This window comes from Chrysochloris asiatica, unplaced genomic scaffold (genome assembly GCF_000296735.1).
Source record: "Chrysochloris asiatica unplaced genomic scaffold, ChrAsi1.0 scaffold00003, whole genome shotgun sequence".
Classification (NCBI taxonomy): domain Eukaryota; kingdom Metazoa; phylum Chordata; class Mammalia; order Afrosoricida; family Chrysochloridae; genus Chrysochloris; species Chrysochloris asiatica.
The window spans coordinates 20788373-20810092 of record NW_006408521.1 but is presented as its reverse complement, the minus strand read 5'-3'; the positions used below and the strand labels follow the sequence as shown (position 1 = coordinate 20810092).

Sequence of the window (21720 nt, the reverse complement as noted above, 5' to 3'; positions counted from 1 at the left end):
GCCCCCCAGGTACTGGGAGTATGTGGTTAGAAAAGCAACTCAGGTCATTTTGACACACAGCCAGGATTGAGAACAACAGGAATGGAGGGACACTAACCCTTTCCACCCCCAAAAGGAGGAAGATGCCCAAATAGTATTTGGGGAATTTGGATATTAAGATTAGAGTGGAGAATACAGATTCAGAAAAGCTAGAACATGCCCAAAGGATCCTGGCTCTGTTGGCATGTTTGAGATCATGCAATGAAAGACATTTCAAATGGAGTATTACTTTGTGGCCTGTTGCCTGTGAGGATCCCTTTGGCTTTGCCAGGGTGAGGTGCTATCGGCCAGAGGTAAAGGCTCAGAGACCAGCTTTCCCCTTGCTTTTGGATGCGTCTTCTACCACTTTTCAGGCTCCTAGTAGCCACTCCATCTCCTCCTCTTAGCATCCCCAGGTGGGGTAACACATTATATTATGATGGTCTTCCTCCTGTTGATTTTCCTCTCATTCTCAGATGAGGGTTTTCTAAGGCAGGGATATAAGGAAGCTGATTTTCCCAGGCACATCTGTATTTGAGTTAAAATAACCCTCTATCGGCCTTGCAGGATTTCTAAGAATAGCCTTTATTTTGCTGGAGTTTTAAGCAAATAATTCTAATGGGAAGCCGCCTGGCCAGGATCTGCACCTCCTGCCCCAAATTGCTTAGAGGAGGGAGGGGCTGAGCTCCTGGGAGCCATCACCTTTGCTCTTCTGACTAGCACTGCCCAGAAGGTCTCCGCCTCGCTGCGGAAAAAGCTCCGGCTGGCCTGCCAGACAGTTGAGGAATGGGAGCAACGATTCCCTTTCCACTTTCAAGTCCAGAAATCTAATAGGAGGTGAGGATGGTGAGTCTTCTCCACCGCTTTGGCTCTCAGACTTTAAATTTTTTAGCTTTTCTTTCCTGTCCACTTCATTCTCTTTTTCCTGAGTTCTATTTCATTCTTTCTTTTTTTAACCCCTATATTTGTGTGCTTTATACTCTTTGATCTTGGTTTCATCCTTTAAAACCTGTTTGCCTTTAACCAAAGCATACACAGCTTTGTGAATTGTTTCCCAAGCTCCCTGGACTTCCGGATTTGTGTGCCCATCTTTCCTCTTGCTTATTCTTCCGCTTTCATCCAACCCAGATTTTGTATCCAACCCTACACATGTCTGTCTTTTTCATTGAATAAGTTTATTTGTGGTACGTGTGTGTATGTCTACCTTTATCCTGTTTTATATTTTCTTTCCCTAAATGTGTGTGGGAAAGCAGGAGCAGGAGTTTGTTCGAACAATGGAAAAAAGACAATGTGAAAATGAACCATTAATGTTATACACGTCAGTTTCAGTTTACGGGCTTAAGAACGTAATACAATTGAAATTTCATTGATATTTTAATTTTTTGTATTTGTTAAGTACAGTTGAGTCATAGACAAGTGCTGGGGGTGCTTTGTCCTCCTCATCCTATTTTGGTCAGTTGCTTAACATTTTTTTTAGAACAGTTCTCAATTAGCACTTTCTCCATTTGCCTCTATGGATGTTAGACATCTCAAAACCAAATGAACAGACGGACAGAAAAAAAACACCAGAAAAAGTCTTTTATAAGCTTGTCTAAGGTCCCTGTGGTTGAAAAGGAAACTGTGTGCCTCCTTTAGGGGCGTCGCTGCCCCTGGGTGAGCGGCTAAGGATGGTTCGCCATTACCCAGTGGACCATCATCGGGATGTAAACTTCACAGGCCTTCAGGGCCCAGAAGTGCTGTCCATCCTGTATAAACCCTGCTTAGTATTTTAACTTTCTGAAAATCACTGGCACAGGAAGTTCTACATGTTGCTGCCCAGATTTGATGTCCACTGCTTAGTACTCTAGGGCACTACGAGCAAGAATCACAAGACCCTGACTCAGCTGTGTCCACATGCCATTGTTTTAAAGAACCGTTGGAGAAATAGCAAGATTTCAGACAGTTGTTCAGAAACAGCTTGGGAAAAGTTTCATTTAATATTGTAACTGTGATTCAAAGTAAAAGTTTCAAACCCCACATTTCATTTGACTTGCTTTTGGCACTGCAGGATAATGCACTGAGCCGCAAGGTCAATTTGAACCGCAAGGTTGGAGGTTCAGTCCCATCAGCTGCTCCTCAGAAACCCTATGCAGGGTCGCTATGGGTCGAAACTGACTCGATGGCACTTATTAACAACAAACAACAATGTGTAGAAGGGATCACTGGTGGCATAGAGGGTAAATATAAGACTGCTAATCACAAGATCTGTGGTTTGAGCCCACTAGCCACTCCCTGGGAGAAAAATGAGTCTTTCTGCTCCTACGATGTTCTAAGGCCTCAAACCCTATATAGGGTCGCTATGAGTCTGAACCAAATGGATAACACACAACAACAATGTATAGGAAGGCAGACAAGCGATCCTTGTTGCCCAGATTTCCCATTCCTTGGCATTTCTAGCTTCATACCTGTCCTTCCCAGTGTGGGGTTTAGTCTGTCAGGAGAAGGGAATGGAAGCAGTCAATGGAAGATGTAGCAAGAGTAGCTCAGGTTAACTCATTGTCCCTGGAGACAAGCAGGAGGAAAAGTAGAAGCGGGTGGGATGGTTGCTTAAGCGTCACCAGGGAGGGGTGATTTGGAAAATAGAGCAAAGGCTTCAGTGGCTGGAAATCAGCTCGGCCAACACTGCCACAGGAGACCAAGGTCAGGAACGCCCTCCTGTGCCTCTTCCGTAAGAAATATTGTAATGGAATAACCACAGCTTTTCACCTTTCCCAAGACTGGGCAGATGAGACTTGGGGTGAAAGAACAGAGCTAGTGGGTGGAGTTAGAAAGACCTTGAATGCATCTCTGCTTTGTCTCTGTCTCACGGTGCAGCTGAAGACCAGTTTTTTAACTTCTCTGGGTCTTTCTTAGTCTCCTCATTTGTAAAATGAAGTAATTTTATGACTTGCCTCAGAGAGTCTTTTTCCAAGAATTAGTGAGATGACATTAGTAAGTTATCAGCTCCTGATAGTCACTTAATGAGGGCTGTGGTTGCCATTTTTATTTATAAGCTGAGATAGAAATTCCTTTCATTAGATTTACAAGACAAACATCAAAAATTAAAAGAATATATCATGTATGCAGGAATTGTGCTGTTAGTTGCTCAGATGAATTGGTACAGCTTCAGTGTGCCTTTTTAAACACAAAAGAACTGGAATCCAGCTGTCTGACTCAGATCCTGTGGACACTGTGAGAAACGAGGGTTCACGCAGTTATGCCTGTCCTGTGTCAGCCCTGTGGGGGTGGGATACCTTTTTCTCCCATCCCCAAATAAGAATCCGCTTTATGAGCATCCCCTTGTTCAGACTGCCTCTGCTGCCTTCATTCATCATTCTTCCTATTTCTTTTCAAAGTGCATAAATTGTTTAATTCCCTAAGTGGGACTGGTTTTTTCCGTCATCATTTTCTTCTAACAAACTTTCTAGAATTTTACATTAGAAAGCTCTAGGGAGAAAAATTCTTTCTTTTCTTTTTTTTTTTTAAAGAGCTTGAGCATTAAGAGAAAAATCTTTGAATATTTAAATGCCATTTTTTCCCCAGGAAAACTTTGCTTCTTGCATTAAGAACCAAGTCATAGTTATACAGCAAAACCTGTGAAAGCTGGAACCTGGGTAAGGCAGAAACCTGTCAGATGGAACACTCAAATGTGTTCCACTAATAGAGAGTGATAAAGAACCCTGGAAGAGTAGTGGGTTATAAGTTGGGCTGCTAACCACAAAGTTAGCAGTTCAAATCTACTAGCTGCTCCGAGGGAGAAAGATGAGAATTTCTGCTCCCGTAAACATTTACAGCCTCAGGAACTTTACACAGGATCATGATGAGTCAGAACCAGCTTGATGGCATACAAGCATCATCACCACCACCAACAGAGATATAGAAGTGATGAGACTACCATCAAAGACAAAAAACTGTGAGACCTAGAAAAACAAGGCAGTCCCTTGAAATTTGGCGCTCACATTTTTCACTGTAGATTAACTCTCCTTGTTCCAGCCACTGATGGACTGTACTGTGACTTAGAGAATACAGGATTTTCAACTAAAATCCTGGACTGGATTTTTAGCAGTTCATACACTAGTGGACTCCTGGTATGATGCTGTAGGATCATCACTGGACTGCAAACCACAAGTTCGGCAGTTCAGACCCACCAGCTGCTCCTCTGAAATCCTATAAATGGTCGCTATGAGTCTGAATGAACTCGACAGTATTTAACAACAACACTAGTTTCTAACTAAACTGATTTTCATTTGAGGGAGGCACCATTTTTCAAATCAAATTTCTTCAGCCAAAGCTGATTTTTAGTTCTCTGACACCATGGCCTTTTGTTGGTACATCATCAGAAGTTCTGTTAATAGCAAAACAAAAACTGGCAGTACAAAATTATGTAAAACAGCCTTTCAAAAGACTTAGTCCTGGATCCATTTTATCTAACACCTTCCTTTCTCCCTTTTTGAGAAGTTAACATAAATAAACTTGTACATGTGGTTTATATTAGGAAAAAAACTGGACTATGTTGCTAGAACCTTGAGCCCTGGTAACCTTGATGTTAACTAATTATCCTTAAAGTAAAAAGAGGAAAAAAAGATACCTTGGTAGCTAGTGCCTTTCTCTTATTGGCCAAGGGGAAACTGGGACAGATAAAAATGGAGAGAGGAGAGGGGAAGGAAGGGGCAGTAGTTAGACTATTTTCCAACAGTGCTTAGAATATTGGCAGAGTTAGTTTTATTTATATCTCATGATGTAGTCTGCTCTTTTCTGCTCTGAAAGTTAAAATGATTTTGCATAGAGAAAAGGACTTAGTCATTAGCATATTACGTTGGATTCTTTGACCTGCCTGTATAGGTTAATTCATGGTCTTCTATGAAACTATTATGGATTTTAAGGATAGAGTTGTGTTGGGTCTTCATTTCATAATCATGAATTCTGAATTCCAGCGTGAAAAGATAATAGGAAATGGAAGAAGCCAACTAATTCCAGAACTCTTGTTGCAGTAATGTTGTGGAGATGTGGAGACGGCCTTGGGCTATAGTGACAAACTATCCTACATTTTCAGGGCAGTCCCATGAGTGTACCTGGGGCCCATTTTTAGTTCAGATCTTGTTTGATTCTCTATGTCTGAGACACTCCTATCCCCACCCCACCCCAGTGTTTAGCTTCTTATAGGGAAAGTTTCTTAACGCCCTCAGAGGCATCTTTCGCCACAGAAACTCATGTGAGTTTGATTTTTCTCCAGAGTCACAATTTAGACACGTACCTGAGCAAACAGGTGTGTTCTGTTTCAAGGAAAGAAATCCACTCAAGGAACCGAGTCATGTTGGAATCAAACCAAAATTATAATCGGGTAGGACTGATGTGGTGTTTTCTCCATTACAGATTTTTTTTTAATGGAAATTTAACATAGAATAGGTCAAAGCTAAGGTGAGGAGCCAGAAGCCACACCCTCTGAACCTCCATGGAAAGGGCTCCATGGAATTTAGGCAGCTAAACCAAAAGTCTCCAGCGTGGCCCTATACAGACACATCTCAACCCCACCTCTGTCTGAGCGCTGTGTTCTGATTTTGGTTGTGAGATGCTCTTGGGGAGGACCTTTGGTTGTCACCATGCTATCTTGGTTGTTGAACTCAGTCATTCCCCAGGACATTGAGTACTCAAGACGTTGAGTCCAGTTTGGTTGAGTGAAGTCTCCAAACATTGCTCCTCTGGTTCACTGTGGTATAGCGTCCAGCACTGGACTCCCAATGTAGTAGGACGCCAGTGGAAAACCATGGAGGTGGGGAATAGAGAACTTGGTTCTCTTACCTTAGAGCTAGTTCTTCTGATCATACTTTGTTTTGTTCAGCAGATGATGATTCAGATTTGTACTCTCCTCGATATTCTTTTTCTGAAGACAGTAAGTGACTTCAAATTCCTGATTGTGGGGGAGGAAGGGAGGGTGGTGGAGGAGGGAAGATGTCTCTTGTTTTCAGTTTTCTTGGGAAGCCATTCTTTCTTAAGTCTTGTGTGTGCACTTTCTTTCTCTAGCAAAGTCTCCCATTTCTGTGCCTCGCTCAAAAAGTGAGATGAACTACATTGATGGTGAGAAGGTAGTTAAGAGGTCGGCCACACTACCACTCCCAGCCCGTTCTTCCTCCCTGAAGTCGAGCCCAGAAAGGTAAGTACCCTCACTGGTTCTTTATTGTTACCAGCCAGGACCTTGTCAGTGTCCGTGGAGCTCTAGCATCGTCCTTTCCCAGGAAAATGGAAACAGAGCTTTCTCTATCCCTTTTCTGTTACAGGAACACAGTCAGTTTTTGTATACAGTCTACCAGGAGTCCTGGTGTGATGCTGTGAGTTAATACGCTGGACTGCAAAGTCGATGGTTCAAGCTCACCAGCTGCTCCATGGAAACCCTATGCAGGGTTACTATGGGTCAGAACCAACTCTATGGCACTTAACAATAACAGCAACAATACAGTCTACCAGTGCAGTGTGATCTCTCTCTCTGTGTTGGCTCAGGCAGTGTCCAAGCCTTGAATCAGGTAGATTCCCCCTCTATTGCTGTTAAGTGCTGTCAAGTTGGTTCTGACTTATAGCCATTTTGTATAAAGGTTTCTGAGGCTGTAAATCTTTATGGGGAAAAAAACCATCTTTATGGGAGCAGAAAGTGTCATCTTTCTCTTACTGAGTGACTGATGGACTTGAATTGCTGACCTTGCGGTTAGCAGCCCAACGTGTAACCCACACTACCAGGGTTTCTTAAATCAAATAGTAACCTAACTTCACTAGTAAAGACTGTCTGCCGTGTGCATCGCGCTCTTTTACAGAGTTGTCTACACGGGATCAAATGGACAGCAGCAATCTGAAAGGTAGAGGAGAAACTTAGGGGACAGTGAGTTTCTCTGAATGGGGGAAGAACAGTTTGGGAAAAGGGGGTGAGAATGGTTGTGACGTGTAAAGAATGTAATCACTGTCCCTAAATTACGCATGTAGAAATTGTTGAATTGGTTTATGTTTTGCTGTGTACATTTTGTTGTGGACTTATTTCCAAAAAAAAAAAAATATATATATATATATATATTTATAACCTTGCAAGGGAAAACTTAACGAGCCCTATGTAGTATAGTGGGTTGCACATTGGACGGCTAACCACTAGGTCAGCAGTTCGAGTTCACCAGGCCCTCCACACAGGAGAGAGATGAGGCTTTGTGCTCCCATAAAGATTTATAGTCTCAGAAACTCTATACAGGGTTGCTCTGGACTCCTGGTGTGGCACAGTAGCATCAGCTTTGGACTGAGAACCACAGGGTCAGCAATTCAGACCTACCAGCTGCTCCTCAGAAACCCTATACAGACTCGACAGCACAGAATAACATGAGTCAAAATTGACTCCACAGCTTACAATCACCATCCATCACCAAGGAAAAACTAAATGCATGTATAATCAAATTGCAAAATTCAGAAATGCACCTACATACAAAATTTGCATGCCATCTCCAATGGATGCATGCTGTCCTCTGAAATCCATCCCCAGAACCCAAGTTAAGTATCTCTGCCCATGACTGAGATGGGTGGATAGTGAGGTGTAGGGTACAGAACAGACAAGGACATACTTAGTAAAGTATGTAATCCCATGTAACAAGTGACTGCTGAGGGCTGCAGCTGTGGTAAGTCATTTACACACCATCGCTTATAAGACTCATCATCATTTACTGCTGAATCAATCCGGACTCATGGTGAGCCCACAAGTGTCCGAGTAGAACTGTGTTTCATACAGTTGTAATGACTGATTTTTCAGAAGTAGATTGTTGTTGTTAAGTTGGTTCCGACTCATAGCAACCCTGTATAGGGTTTTCGAGGCGTGATGGGTGAATTTGAACCGCTGACCTTGTGGTTCAAACCAACCCAGAGGTCCAGTGCATTATCCCAGAGCCATACCAGGACTTTTTTACTACAACTTTATTCTGAGATGCCTCTGGGTGGCCTCAGACCTCAGGTGTTTTAGTTAGAAACCAACCGTATTAGCTGTTTGCACCACCCGGCCTCTTCTGTTCTCACAACAGCCTTAGCTGAGCAAACTGCGGGTAACGGGCTTGGCTGAGATCACCTAGCTGGCAAGTGCGTTCTCGCTGGCTGCACTCGAGTGAGCGGGAAGTACAGGCCTGTTTGGGGAGTGATGAATCATGGAGTCCTGGTGTGGTGCTGTAGGATCAGCACTGGACTGCCAATCGCAAGGGTGATGGTTCAAACCCACCAGCTGCTCCTTGGAAACCCTATATAGGGGTCGCTGTGATTCAGCACTGATTCCATAGCACTTAACAACAACAAACTCATGGGAGCAGAACAAAGTGAAGCTACTTCCACAGCAAGCTTTGCTGTTTCTTCCTCCTCCTTTCCTGCCTGGTCCCTGGTTTGGTGTGGTGAACACACTGGTGACTGAGCGGCTTGCTCTGAGGGTCGTTGCTTCATTTCTAGCACCATGGAATTGTTCCCCGAGTCTGATTTTATGCTTTATCTATAAAAATTCCTTAATGAGACCATAGTCATCCAAAGTCAGATCATGTTGAACAAAAGCTGATGCCAGTTTTCATGAAAACAGCTTTAATGGGATTTTCTTTTCTGCAGAAACGACTGGGAGCCTCCAGATAAGAAAGTAGACACAAGAAAATACCGTGCCGAGCCCAAAAGCATTTACGAGTATCAGCCGGGCAAGTCCTCCGTTCTGACCAACGAAAAGATGGTAATGTGCCTGTTAACCTTCTTTGTCTCACACTGCCCTGCCCGCGTTCTTTAACCCGGATGCATTGTGCAGTTGGACTGCATTCTTTCCCCCTGGAGATAGACTGGCTTTATTTAGAAGACAATGAAAAAGTAAAGTATTTTTACCCTTTTCATTTTTGCAGGTGTTCATAAAAAGAAGTACCGAGAGTTTGCTTCTAAAGAACCCTCTTAACTGTGGCTCTTTTTGTGCATCGTTTTAACTTACGTTCATTTTTATACTAATGTCGTGATTGATTTTGCTACTGCCTTGTTGTAAACCTCTAACGGTCAATTTATCAAGCTGATTATTAACTGGGCTGAAGTTGATGTTTTTTGTTTTTTAAGTGATCCATTTGGTAGTTGCTAGTACACCATATGCTAAATAATTAATATGATGTTATGATGGGAAGAAGAAAAAAACCCCAGGCTGTTAGAAATATGTCTTTTGGGTATTCCTTTTCAGACATGAGCAGTGTTAAAGACTAATTTCTGGTTCTCCACATACATTCACTTCTCCAAGCAGTTATGAGTGGAGGGAATGGCCTGTTGGAGCTCAGAGATCATCCTGAGCAAAAGGAAACAATGTTTACAAACCCATTAGTCTCTCACATCTGCCAATCATGCTTCCTTTTATTAGTCTGTCACTAGAAAAAGCTGGTTGATGACTTTGAGTATAGTGACAAAGATTCTCATCAGCTCAGTGAACATTGTAGCCCTTCAACCCATGACAGCAGATAGAATGAGCATGCTGGGAATCGGTTTTTATTTGAATGCTGCTCTTAACCACACTGTGTATGAGAAAAGCAGGACCCAGAATGCGGTTCCAAGGTTTCCCCTTTACCTCTTCTGTCTTACTTGCTTTTAAGGAATAATTAATGCAGCTTCTAAAATGTAAATGTGACAGCTTTAGAAACACAAAAGTATACATCATTTTAATAAGGAAAAAAGGTCAGCAATTCACAGAAAAGCTTTAGAGTCATCATTCTTCTGCTTTTACTGTGCCCTGCAGTTGTTTTAAGCAAAAAGTTCAGTGACCTTGGTTCACACTGGGTTGGAGGTTTTTCTCCCCATTACAAGCTCCCTGGAACATAATAAACGTGATACCTTCCACACAGGTGTTCCTAGAATTTGGCTGTATTCCTGACATGTCATAATAAGTCTGGAACCCCTCCAAAACATAGGAGTGGGCTTCAGAAAGTCCATGGGGAAATGTTATGAAAAGATAATGTAATTTTTTTCCATGAAGTTTTCCAAGTCCCGTACAATCAGGGACTCTGTGGGCCTTTGTGTGTTTTTGTTTTAATAACATTACTGTCGATAGTTTGTCATTGTCATGCTTTGACTGACGACTTGTCCCTTTTCTTAATTTTTTCTTTGTTCCCCTTCCTTTCTTACTTCTTAGCAATTTAACCAGTGCTCACTCAGAACTAAGGTCACAAATCTCTTCCATATGGTCGTTTTGAGAATCGTTTGTATTAACTCTTACAAACTTGGAAAACCCTTGGAGGTATCCTTTTGGAGGGTGGTGGTGACCATCTAAATTGATTGCACAAGAAGCTCTTCTGTGTGACGCCAAACCCCTGGGTGCACCCAGGAATGAGACGTCAACATGGCGGAGGGCCAAGGTTGAACATGACCTTCACTCGTTTAGTGCCTTTCACCCAATTTGGCACTCACTGTTCTTCCAAAGAGACATTTTGCATCTGAGAGAGACATTTCAGTCCAATCTGGATCTTTTGGTAGTCCACTGTTCTCAGTAGTGGAATTAGTCTTTGACTTTTGAATTTTCTGAGTTACAGTGTGTGGGACTTACCTTTTGATACCCAGCATCAGGATTGCTGGAATTTTGAGTCTCTCCAAGTTGTTTGTTGTTGTTAACCATGGATAAGTATGCTAACTAGTGGCAGATATAGAATCTAAGTTTTCTCTCAGATATGTACAGTTCCTTTTAAGGGGGAGAAAAAAGTTTTCTTCTTCAGTTTGAGATCCTCCTCATGTCTGCTTCAGCCTGACAATTTGAACCATGACCTCAGAGGCACATCTGTAAGCGATCCACAGGAAGTGTTGGATGGCAGACTCTGAAAGATTGCCCTAGGGCTCATCTTGTCTTTGGAACACACCCAGACCACCTCAGTCAATGAAGCACCTTCAGAACCACCTACAGAAAATTGTACAACTTCCATGACCTGTTCAGCTGGGTCTGCATCTGTTTGCTACAGGCCTTCAAAGTAGAGCTTAGTTGGGCGGTCCCTACTTTGTCAGAAGCAACCTTTTTTGTACTTTATTCCTTGGTACTTTCCTCCAAAGTCCATTCTGGAACTTCAGTTCAATTAAACGAATACATATAGAATAACTTTTAGGTACCAAACCCTGGGTTAGGTGGCGGGCCCTTGCTCCCGTAGTGGAAAGGACATTAAAAGTAGTCATAGCTGACATGGTTTGTTTCTCGTTTGAAGGTGTAAAACACAGAGTTTTACGCAGGCTGATTTCTTCTCAGTTCATGAAGACTACATTGGAATTCCTCCCTTGGTCTCTCAAGTTCATCACTTAACACTGCTTTAACTCAGTACCTTGATCTGCAGACTTAGTGGCTCTGTCCCCATCTCATCAGTCTAGTGGAAAGCACTGGACGAGGAATCGGAAGGTCTGAGTTCTAGGGTCAAGTTCTAAATCTAAATTTACCTCTCTGACCTGCCTATAAAATAGAAATGTTACCCAGCTTGCCAACCTTACTGAAACACTGAGTGAGAGGATCCTCTGCAGTAATGTGGGTAAAATAACTAACTATGAATACTATAAACTGAGCAAGTGACCGTGGCCCATTCAGAGTATTTAATTAAAATGTTAAGCTGTTCTCCAGGTCCTATTCCAGCAGCAAAACTGTCCCTGAAGAGAAATCACACATTTTCCTGGGAGAGTCACCTCCCTTTTCCAAGAATCTTGTCACATTGGGAAAAAAGTAGCCTGCAGCTCCCAAGAACTTTGCCCAGCATTGGGGCATTTGCCTGCCTGCCTGCCTGCCAGGACTGCATCCTGCTTTGCATCCAAAGGACATTTTCTGTTCATTATTGGATCTACAGCTAGGTTCTAAATGGCAAAGTCAAATGCAAATGTCAGTGCTACGTGGCCTTACCTTTATCTCTGAGCAACTCAGAGGTCTGGGGCAGGCTGCTGTGGACCCAAGCTGGGTGACATGCCAGTGGACTTCAGAAAGCTTGTAGAAAATGAAATTAAAAGAAAATAGAATTTTTCCACAAGTTTCTTGAAGACAATCTGCAGACCACCCTTGGGAATAAAATGGGTTAATTCTCTCAGGACCATGAGCCCAGACCTTCCAAGCAGTGTCCTGAAAGAGTTGGTACATTTTTTTTTTTTTTTTTTTTTAAGCCTAACCTTTTCCCAGAGAGTAGTTTATAAATAGTCTTTATAAAAATAATCAACATAAAATAATGTTTCCATGAAACCCCATCATGAAAGAATCTAGTATGTCCCAATGTCTAAATTGTCTCCCCTGAATACTTACATCCTTGAAGGTATGTTGCCTCATTGAACTGAATAAGTAACTTAGAATTAATTTAGTGCAGTGAGCCCTGTCCCACAAGATGTAATCTATAGGTTTGAGATATTAACTATAGGTTGAAGACCATCAGCATATGCTTTGCCTGCATGCCAGAGAACAAACTAGAGTTCAGTGTACATTTGCCTCTGATTTCAACTAACTTACATTCATTCCATTTGAGACAAAGTAAGGTTCTCTACCATAGGTCCATATCTTTCGATACTTTTTTTACAGCAAGGACAAGTAATCGTAAAGATTTTCTCCAAGACCCTTAAAGGAGTTATTAAATGTCACAAAGGAAGTGTCAATAAACTGCAGGCCAAAACTCCAGTTGCCATCAAGTTCTTTACTATCCATACTATTCATGTGGCCCCTGACACACAAGGGTTTCATTGGCCAGAGGGTTTTTTCAGAAGTAGGTCACCGGGCCTTTCGAAGCGCCTCTGGTTGGACTCGAGCCTCCAACCTTCCGATCAGCAGCTGAAGTAAAACACTGCTGATTAAACTGCTAAGAAAGATGACTGATGACTTTCAGGAGGAACCTCTTGTGAAGCAGTAGCATTGAAGACGGGCACAAGACCTGTCCTGCAGATACTTACTTCCCTTCTGCCTGTGCTGGATCCCACCGGAAGGAAGTTTCTCCACAGGTTTTCAACCTCAGTAGACAATGTGTACATATCACTGATTCAAGGAGGCTTCATAAAGTTTGTGGAGAAATTTAATTGTCTTTTAATCCCATGTTTTCTACCAACTTTTTGAAGCCCTCTCATATTATTGGTGCCCAAAATCCACCATTTTCTTATTTTTTTGTTGACTTACACAGTTTTTTAGTATTTGTATCTATGAATTTAGTCATGCCACAAGCCTCAAACTGTCTTGCTTCAAGCGAATTTCTCTCTCATTTATTAAGGGGAAATCCTGGTTTGTGTTCCAGGCACTCACTTCCCAATTAATTCTTTCCAGAAACACTTGTTTTTCTGCACTGTAAGGTATAAGAATTTTACGAATATATCATCAAATATTAAATCCCATGAAACCAAAGGATCGGTCTATAGAAATAACCTCTTTGAGCTATATGTAAAGTGAGAAATCTAATTTAATTTTGTACCATAACCCAAAAATGTTTTTCCTCCTGTTGTTCTGTTAACCTGTCTTGTCCAGCTTTTCCTCACTTCATTTTTTTCTCCAGTTCTTTAACATACAGTTGTTAGATCACACAATAGTCTGTCTGTTCTCATCCCTACAGATGCTCGTTTCAAATGTGCTTTTTTCCCACTTGTGTCCTCTGTTTTTACTTATATCATCTTTCACTTGACTGTGCACAGGACTTGGTTTCTCACCTACTCATGTGCTATTAAAGATGCAGTGTTAACAGATTGGCCTTTCTAAAATGTCCATTTTTGTGCTTATTTTGAAATCCGTAAGGCAGCCTTGCAAACAAGTACTAAACCTGTTCTAATCTAGCCCATAAACATTGTTGGCTCTACTCATCTGGCGTAGACGGCTAATTGTTTGGTGTACTCACCAGGCTATTCGTTTGTAACTAATAGTTTGTTGTAAAGAGTAAGAAAGGACATTCTTCACTCCCATGAAAAAAGTCCTGGTGGCACTTTGGGTTAAGTGTCTACTAACCACAAGGTTTGCAGTTCAAAACCCACCAGCCACTCCAAGGGGAAAAGATGAGGCTGTCTGATTCTCTAAAGATTACAGTCTTGGAAACCCCAAGGGGCAGTTCTACGCTGTCCTATAGCAATTCGATGACAGTGGGTTTGGTTCTGGGGTTTTGCTCCCCTATGGAAAACTACGGGGGAATACTGCTGTACCAGGTTTGTGTTGAGGGCAGCAGAATGGTCCCAAGTCTGTATCTGCAGTCCATTTGCCTTCTGCCATAGGACTACCTCAGTTTCCCTGTTTTCTTATAAACTCTTAGTTTCCTCCAGTTTTTGGTATCTGGTGATAACTGCTGTTCAGTGCAGTTGCTATATGCCACTGGAAACCGCTGCATCTCTACTGGCCTTTTCCTATGTAATCTTTGCATAATGTTATCCTTCTCTTTCTTCCATTTCCCTGTCACCAACCCCTATAGAGTCGGGATATAAGCCCAGAAGAGATAGATTTAAAGAATGAACCTTGGTATAAATTCTTTTCGGAATTGGAGTTTGGGAAACCGGTAAGTTTAATAGCTTCAGTGGTTCTCGACACCTTTTAAAATGATGCTGTTGATGCGCTGTCACTGCAAAAGACTCAGAGCGATTTGTGAGGCATTCCGGAAGTGGGGAGGAGCCCATCAGGCATCATCAGTGGGGCTATGAGGTTTCCATTGCTTTCCTTCACCCCGAAAGGGCTGTGAGCCCCACAAGTATTTCTGCCAAAATACCCAAGAGAAGTACTATGAAGTCATTTCTTCTCCTAAGACCGCCCACCGCTGATAACACAGACCAAGAGCCTGAGGGTACCATTAGTTCAGCCATATTTCACTTCCTACACTAGTTTTTATGGCAGGCGGAAGACAGGCGGGGTCAGCATTACATACAGAAAAGACCAGCACTGTGTCTGGTGTGAACGGCATTTTTAGCAGCACATATGCAAGGGAAGGGCCTCTCTATGCAGGTGTGACCTCCAACAAAACCCCATTCTAAGTGACTTTTTGAGAATGATTTCCATAAATTAGGATAATGTTTCCCCAAGTTTGAAATGGGTGTTAGGAATTCTAGTATACTGTTTGGCAGCTTCCTGGTAATGCCTCTTAGGTGGCATCATAACAGATGTTCTTAACCCTGCACCCAAAAGGAGTATCAAAGCCAGAAGGGAGATTGGAGCTCATTCTTCCATTGGAGATGATTGGAAGCTGACTTTAAAAAACTCCAGCTCACATACTATAATTACAAACATACTATAATTACAACTTCCCCCACCCCCCGGCACACACACACCACCACCAGTCTATACACTGTATAAAAATGAGATGTTTCTAGTAGATGTTGAAGACTTAAAACATTGAATCCTGCATCTGCATTACTGTGGCTTAGCATGATAGTTTTTATTTGCAGACAGGAATTAACTGTACACTTCAGTAAAATATTAAACTCCATCCTATGTATTTGTCATTACGACTAAGACAAAGAGATATTGAGCAGGTATCCTGGAAGTATAATTTGAGTTAGCAGTGCTGAACTTCATTTGAAAGCTGAGACATCTTTTGAGTTAAAAGCACCTAGCTTGCAAAAACTTCCTGCTAGTAGGAATCACTTTCTCCCAGCTGGTTCCCTCCTAGGCTCCAGCTGCATAGAGCAGCCAAGTAGTTGCGAGTGAACAGCACCCCCTAGTGACCAGAGAAGAGAAAAGCGTCTCACCAAAACCTACACCTTCTTTCTCTTCCCCATTTCTTTGTTCTCTACCTTTTTTCTCTGCTGTGCACCATTCAGACATCAGTGAAGTCTATCTTATGCAACCCTTTCTGTGTCAATTTAACAGTATTATAATTCTTTTTTTCCTTTAAATAAGCAAAGAAAAAATTTTAATATTATATGTGCTTCCATAAGAAAAAATAAAATCATGATTGGTATGTATAACAATCATGTTATACCATCGCCAAGTAAATAAAACTCTACTAGTTTTTAAGTTAAATTTAGAACAAAAGTCCATACTATTAATTTTTTTGTCCCTTTCAGAATCAACAAATTTATAGCTACATCCTTATGAAATCTAAAAATAAAACTAGTTTTACCTGAAATACTAGCTTTTAGGAGAAATTATGAAACCATTTTTTTTCTAGTTAACTGTGTGACTGATTGGTTTACTAAATCCATCACTACGAATAATTTTATTCTTGTTTTTGTTAACAATGGACAAGTATTTCTGTCTCTTGGGCTTCTGTAAATAGCTTGGCCAGTTAATATTGCTTCTACTGAAAAATGTGGTCTGACCATCAAACAATCAATTCAAACAAATGTTAGGAACACAGTGCATTTGTATACTGAGTTCTTCCTCTAATTTATACCTCCCACCCCACTGATGTAACTGCCTCTTAATCATTTAAAGACTTAGAGATGCTTTTCCAACATGACATTTTCTCTAAAGGCAGCTGCATTCCTTACACAGACCTGAAAGCCCTTCTTAAAGGAACTGCTCCTTTTATGAAGGTCTTTCTTACTACTGGTGTGGCGTTGTAGGATCAGCACTGGACTGTGAACCACATGGTCGGCAGTTCAAACCCACTAGTTCCTCCTTGGAAACCCTATATAGGGTTGCTATGAGTCAGAACTGACTCAACGACACTTAACAACAACCACAACTCAAGACAGCATTCCTGGAGACTTGCCAGAATAGCTGCTTGCCCATTGGTCACAAAATTACACTGAGATGGATGGTTCTAACTTGACTGGATTACTTTCAGTGCTTGGAAATCAGGTGGGTTGAGGAGAAATGCCCTCTTCTCTTCTCTTTTCTGTCTACTCCAACTGCTGTGATACAGACTGCAGTGTTGTAAACCATGGACTGCAGTGTTGTAAACCACAGCCATTGTTGAAAGGTTTTAGCCCTTCAGGCCACCACACCCGGTGCCACAGATCCTACTCTGACCCCGGGTGTGTCAACAAAACTGTGCTCCGTGGGTATTCAGTGGCTGCTGTTTTCATAAGTAACCATCAGACCTTTCTTCCAAGATGCCTTTCAAATAGCAGCCAAGCCCCTTAACCATTTGTACGTGTAATCCAAAATGAAAGTGACGTGAAAACTCTAACCAGAGTATGGGGATCATTACTGGGCTTGTTTTACACCTACTCAGGTCAGCCTTCCTTGGATCAGGTAGAGCCTGCCGTACATAACTCGGATACTAGACATTTACCTTCAAGCAAGAACCGAGCTGAGATTTCAGCAAGATCCTGATTATATATGAGGGGGCTTCAAAAATTTCATGGAAAAATTCCATTTTCTTTCATTCCATTTTTCCATAAATTTTATAAGCCCCATAGTATCTTTTACCTCTAACAAATTGTTATAGAGCATAAAGTATTTCAAGACTGCAGGAGACCATTTTTAGGAGTATTTAAAACCAATTTAATTTGTAAATGCTGTCTTCTTCTTCTTTTTTTTTTTTTTTTTTTGCAGTAAATAAGTGACTCTTAGAGAATCCCTAGTGGTGTGGTGGATTAAGCACAGGCTACTACCCAAAAGGTTAGCAGTTCAAACACACTAGCTTCTCCACAGGAGAAAGATGAGGCCGTCTGCTTACGTAAAGATTCACAGCCTCGGAAATCCTATGGACCAGTTCTATTTCCACCTGTAGGGTTGTTATCGGTCACATATAATTGGACAGGAGTGGATTTGGTTAGTTTGAAGTGACGAAACTCTAGGGGTACCTGGTATGGCACTGTAGGTTAATGCACTGGACTACAAAGTCAGTTTGAACGGCAGGGTCTGTGGTTCAAGCTCACCAGCCACTCCTTGGAAACACTATACACGGTTGCTATGAGTTGGAACCAACTCGACAGCACTTAACAACAACATTAACAGGTGCCTTATGTGGCTTAAAAGTCTGCTTCCAACAATTAGACCAACGAACTAACCGACCACATGAACATCAATCAGTCTCCCCAACCATGTGACCAGAAGAACTAGATAGCACCTGGCTACTGCTCTGAAAGGAATCACGTTAGAAGATCCTGGATCGAGTAAGAGAAAATGTGGAACAAAATGCAAAATCATAAAAAAAGACCAGGCTTACTGGTCAGAGAGTAATTGGTGGACCCCTGAGACTGTGGCCCTTGGTCACCCTTTAGGTCCGAAACTGAACTCACCCTGTGACTCAATTTTTGTAGATAGGAATATAGGGGTAACAACAACTGACTGGTGAGGTACACATACCATAGAATGATCAACCATTCTAGATCCAAGTGTAAGGACAAAATTCAGAAGAGTGGGGAAAGGAGGAGAAACAGAAACAAGAATTGCAGGGAATATAAGTGGAATAAGTGTTGATTACAATCCAGATGAAACAGTGTAAACTTTGTTGGAAGTAAAACTAACCATCTACTTATAAACCTTCACTCCATTCACAATAAAAAGTTGTTTTTTTAAAAAACAGTCTGCTTCCAAGGTCGACCAGTCCAAGGGTGTTAAGTGCCTAAAACGACTAATACTTGTTAATACTGGTTACTTTACAAAAGTCTGCATCTACAGAGATGACTTTGCTGACCCTGTTGATGTCAGCTGTAAACACCTTAGATTCAGATTATTTTTCTTTTGCAGATTCATTAAAACGGTTGGATATCAGCTATTTCTTCTTCTTACTCCCTAGTTTCTACAGAAATGATTTCATCAGTAAGCTCAAGGCAAAATCTCACAATGTAAGCCAATTTGAATGCATCCATAGAGTAGATCATATCACAACTCCAGCTTCCAACCTTTTTCTCATGTCCGCAACCCACTGCCATGGAACCGATTCCAACTCGGAACAGCCCTGATAGGCAGAGTCAGACTGCCCCATGGGGTTTCCGAGGCTCTAAGTCTTTGGGAAACAGATTGCCTCTTCTGTAGAGCTACTGGTGGTTCAAAAGACTAACCTTTGGTTAGTAGTCTGGTGCTTAACCCACCACACCACCAGGACTCTTTTCTCATCTCCCCAGAGGTCATCTGCTGAGCAGTGCCAAGTTTAAAGAACAGCTGCTGGTAGTAGGGGTGAGCATTTTTATGTCTTTATGTGTAATGCCAGGTTCCAGAGTTACAACTGACCCACCGCTTCTGAATGTCCCACCCTCTCAACCCCTTCCTCATTAGATTAACTTTACACCATCTCCCAGCAGATACCAGTTACAAAAAGCCACCTGGAATCCTGAAATAAGAGATTCAAAAAGAAAACAGAAATAAACTCACAATATCCAATTTGTTTTTAATCTCTGTTCTCTAAAGGGGATGGAAGGTATGTCTGTATCAATAACAGTGCAGTCAATGCTACCTAAGCTGCAGAATGAGATTTTTAAAGGACTGGTGTGAAATTGTGAATTTACACAGTGCCATATTTAGCACCCCTTTTATAATTGGATTTTATTGCCACAAGAGAGGAGGAAAGCCACAAAAAACACATTTAATTCAGTTTACGTAACTATGTGGGCCAAATCCCTAAATTCACACATGTGTTCAAGCATAAGGAATTGTATAGAAATGGACCTTCTCCAGTGTCCTCCTGAGTTGGAAAAGAACAATGAGGAATTGAAACGTGTTTATTTGTGTTTAAATTGTTGCTTTTATTTTTTTTTTCTATTTTATTTTCTTTGTTAAAGTTTTTGATATTTCGGTTCCAACGGTTATTTATCCTGAGACATAGTCGTAGAAACAGGCTCCTCTTTACATAATGTCTCCAGCTCCCATAGTTCTCCAAGGCCCCTCCTTGTCACCTTAGGTGGCCTCCTTAGAACAACCCACCTGTTTGCTTTTGAGTTCACCTCTTTGTGTTGATACAGTCCTCCTCCTCGAGTGTACCCCATCCCTCTGTTTGAACAAGTCTCTGTGTTTGTCTTTTTGTCTTTATGCTCATTTCTTCATTTCCTCCTCTGCTTCCCGTCAGCCTCCCAAAAAGATATGGGATTATACTCCTGGAGACTGCTCTATCCTTCCTAGAGAGGCTAGAAAGGTAAATCCGCTGTGCCTCCTCTGGGGGGGTGTGCTCTCTAGCCTTGGTTAGTGGGAGTATGTTGTGGTGGTTTTCTTTGTTTTCGTTCTTTTTAAAAAATCATCTGTTTGGTTTTGCTTTTTAACTTAGTGCTAACTTTTTGTTTTTGTTTTTGTTTTTTTGGCTTGGTGATAAAACTATTTAATAGTCTCTAAGAACCTATACTAATGTTTAAAGGTTTTGTAAGAAATGATTTCTTCTGGTGTAAAACAATTGTCACCTTTACCATGCTTTGGATGTAGGTCTTTCCTTAAAGGTAGGTCTTACGGTGCCTAGTTCTTCTCTGTAGCAAGTAGAATAGAGTTTAGAGGCTCTGCTCACCTCAGGATTTAAACTGTATATGCCTAATATTGCATTCTCTGCTTTCATGCCTTGAACTGATTCCTAGTGAACTCTTTTCTTGCCTTTAAAAATATATAACGCTTTAAATTTTTTTTTTAAATTTTTCAAACTTAACTGTCCATTCTCTTCTCCCTTTCCTGTAAACTAAAACCTGCTTTCCTGTCTTTTCTTTCTTGAACCAGACTAATCTAGACACAGATCTCAGCCTCTGCCCAGCAGAGTTAGAGGCAGATTTACAAACAATGGAGACGCTTAATAAAACACCCAGTGCAAACCTGTCACAGGTATTTCCCAGGTTTTTCTTATGCCACCAGTTCCTTTCAAGCTTTCTGTTTTCTTCTTTGCTCTGCAGTTTTTGATGTAGTTGAGGTGATGGCTGGCTAAGCTGGTTATTTTAAGCTGCATGGCTTTCTGACTCCTGTTTTAGATTTTTTTTCCCCAAAGTTTAATTTTTGCTTGGATGTCTTTTGAGCTTGGCATCTTCCTTAAAAGGGGGTTTTTCAGATACCCATTTGTGAAGCATGGCTGGTAACTTAACAACACTCACTGTCTCGTCTGTCATTGTCTTTGCTGCTTTGGAAACCGGCCCTCTGAAATTCCCTTCCTTCTCCTATGCATGCCTTCTCTAAATTTTCAGGGAGCCAATTGTGGCCATTTCCTTGACTTTTTTTTGCAGCCCTGAGAGATATATCTACCTTCAGAGATGATTTTCAAAAGCAGCAGCAGCGCTCTGCGAGCCTCTTGTGCGCCTGGTTCTGTCAGAGTAGCATTGTTTGTCATTTTAAAGGTCAGAAAGTGTTCCATGAAAAATGCACTCCTGATCACAAACAAGGGTCTGAAGCTCAGGCCGCACTGATGTTTTTAAAGGGAGCTCTGTCGGAATGGTTCAAGGTGAAGGCTCCCAGAAGAAGCAGGGAAATACCAAAGGTTTAGAGAATTGCCCTCAGGGGTCCCTGTCACAACAAAGAAGACTTAGGAGGAAAAGATACCTTTATAGAAAATTTAAAAAGGCTTGTGCACACTGCTGAAGAGGCCAAGGAGTCCACAGCTAGTGCAGGACAAGCGTACACTGCTGAGCCCAGAGGACTAACACAAGAAGGGGCAGGCCATCAACATGACTGAGTTGGACGTGAAAAGTAATGTACGTGTCAGCAACTCAAACCAGATCGGATGGAGAAACCAGGGGATGTGACTGCAGTCAGCGTGGGCTGTTAGAATTCGGGATCTGGAGAGTCTCCGGAGGCTGAAGGAGACAGATGGTTAGGCCCAGGAATCAGAATTCGAAGGAAGCAGCTGAGGTGAGCCACAGTGCCCATGATCAAGGTGAGGCAGGAAGGCATCCTTTCTTTCCAATGGCGTGACAACGAGAACTAGGTGC

General features: G+C 41.8%; 1 protein-coding gene across 5 annotated transcripts in view; it reads left to right on the top strand.

Annotated features, from left to right (window-relative positions):
• SORBS1 (sorbin and SH3 domain containing 1) overlaps positions 1-21720 on the top strand; it is a 121983-nt gene that overhangs the window by 43014 nt on the left and 57249 nt on the right. For 2 of the 5 annotated variants that reach the window (XM_006831175.1, XM_006831174.1), the window contains 6 exons: positions 5879-5926; positions 6058-6187; positions 8638-8752; positions 14418-14501; positions 19896-19961; positions 20525-20626. In XM_006831175.1, the coding sequence (XP_006831238.1) occupies positions 5879-5926; positions 6058-6187; positions 8638-8752; positions 14418-14501; positions 19896-19961; positions 20525-20626 (545 nt within the window). The remainder of the gene's footprint in view (positions 1-5878; positions 5927-6057; positions 6188-8637; positions 8753-14417; positions 14502-19895; positions 19962-20524; positions 20627-21720) is intronic. The other 3 variants (XM_006831176.1, XM_006831177.1, XM_006831178.1) reach the window with 3 other exon arrangements.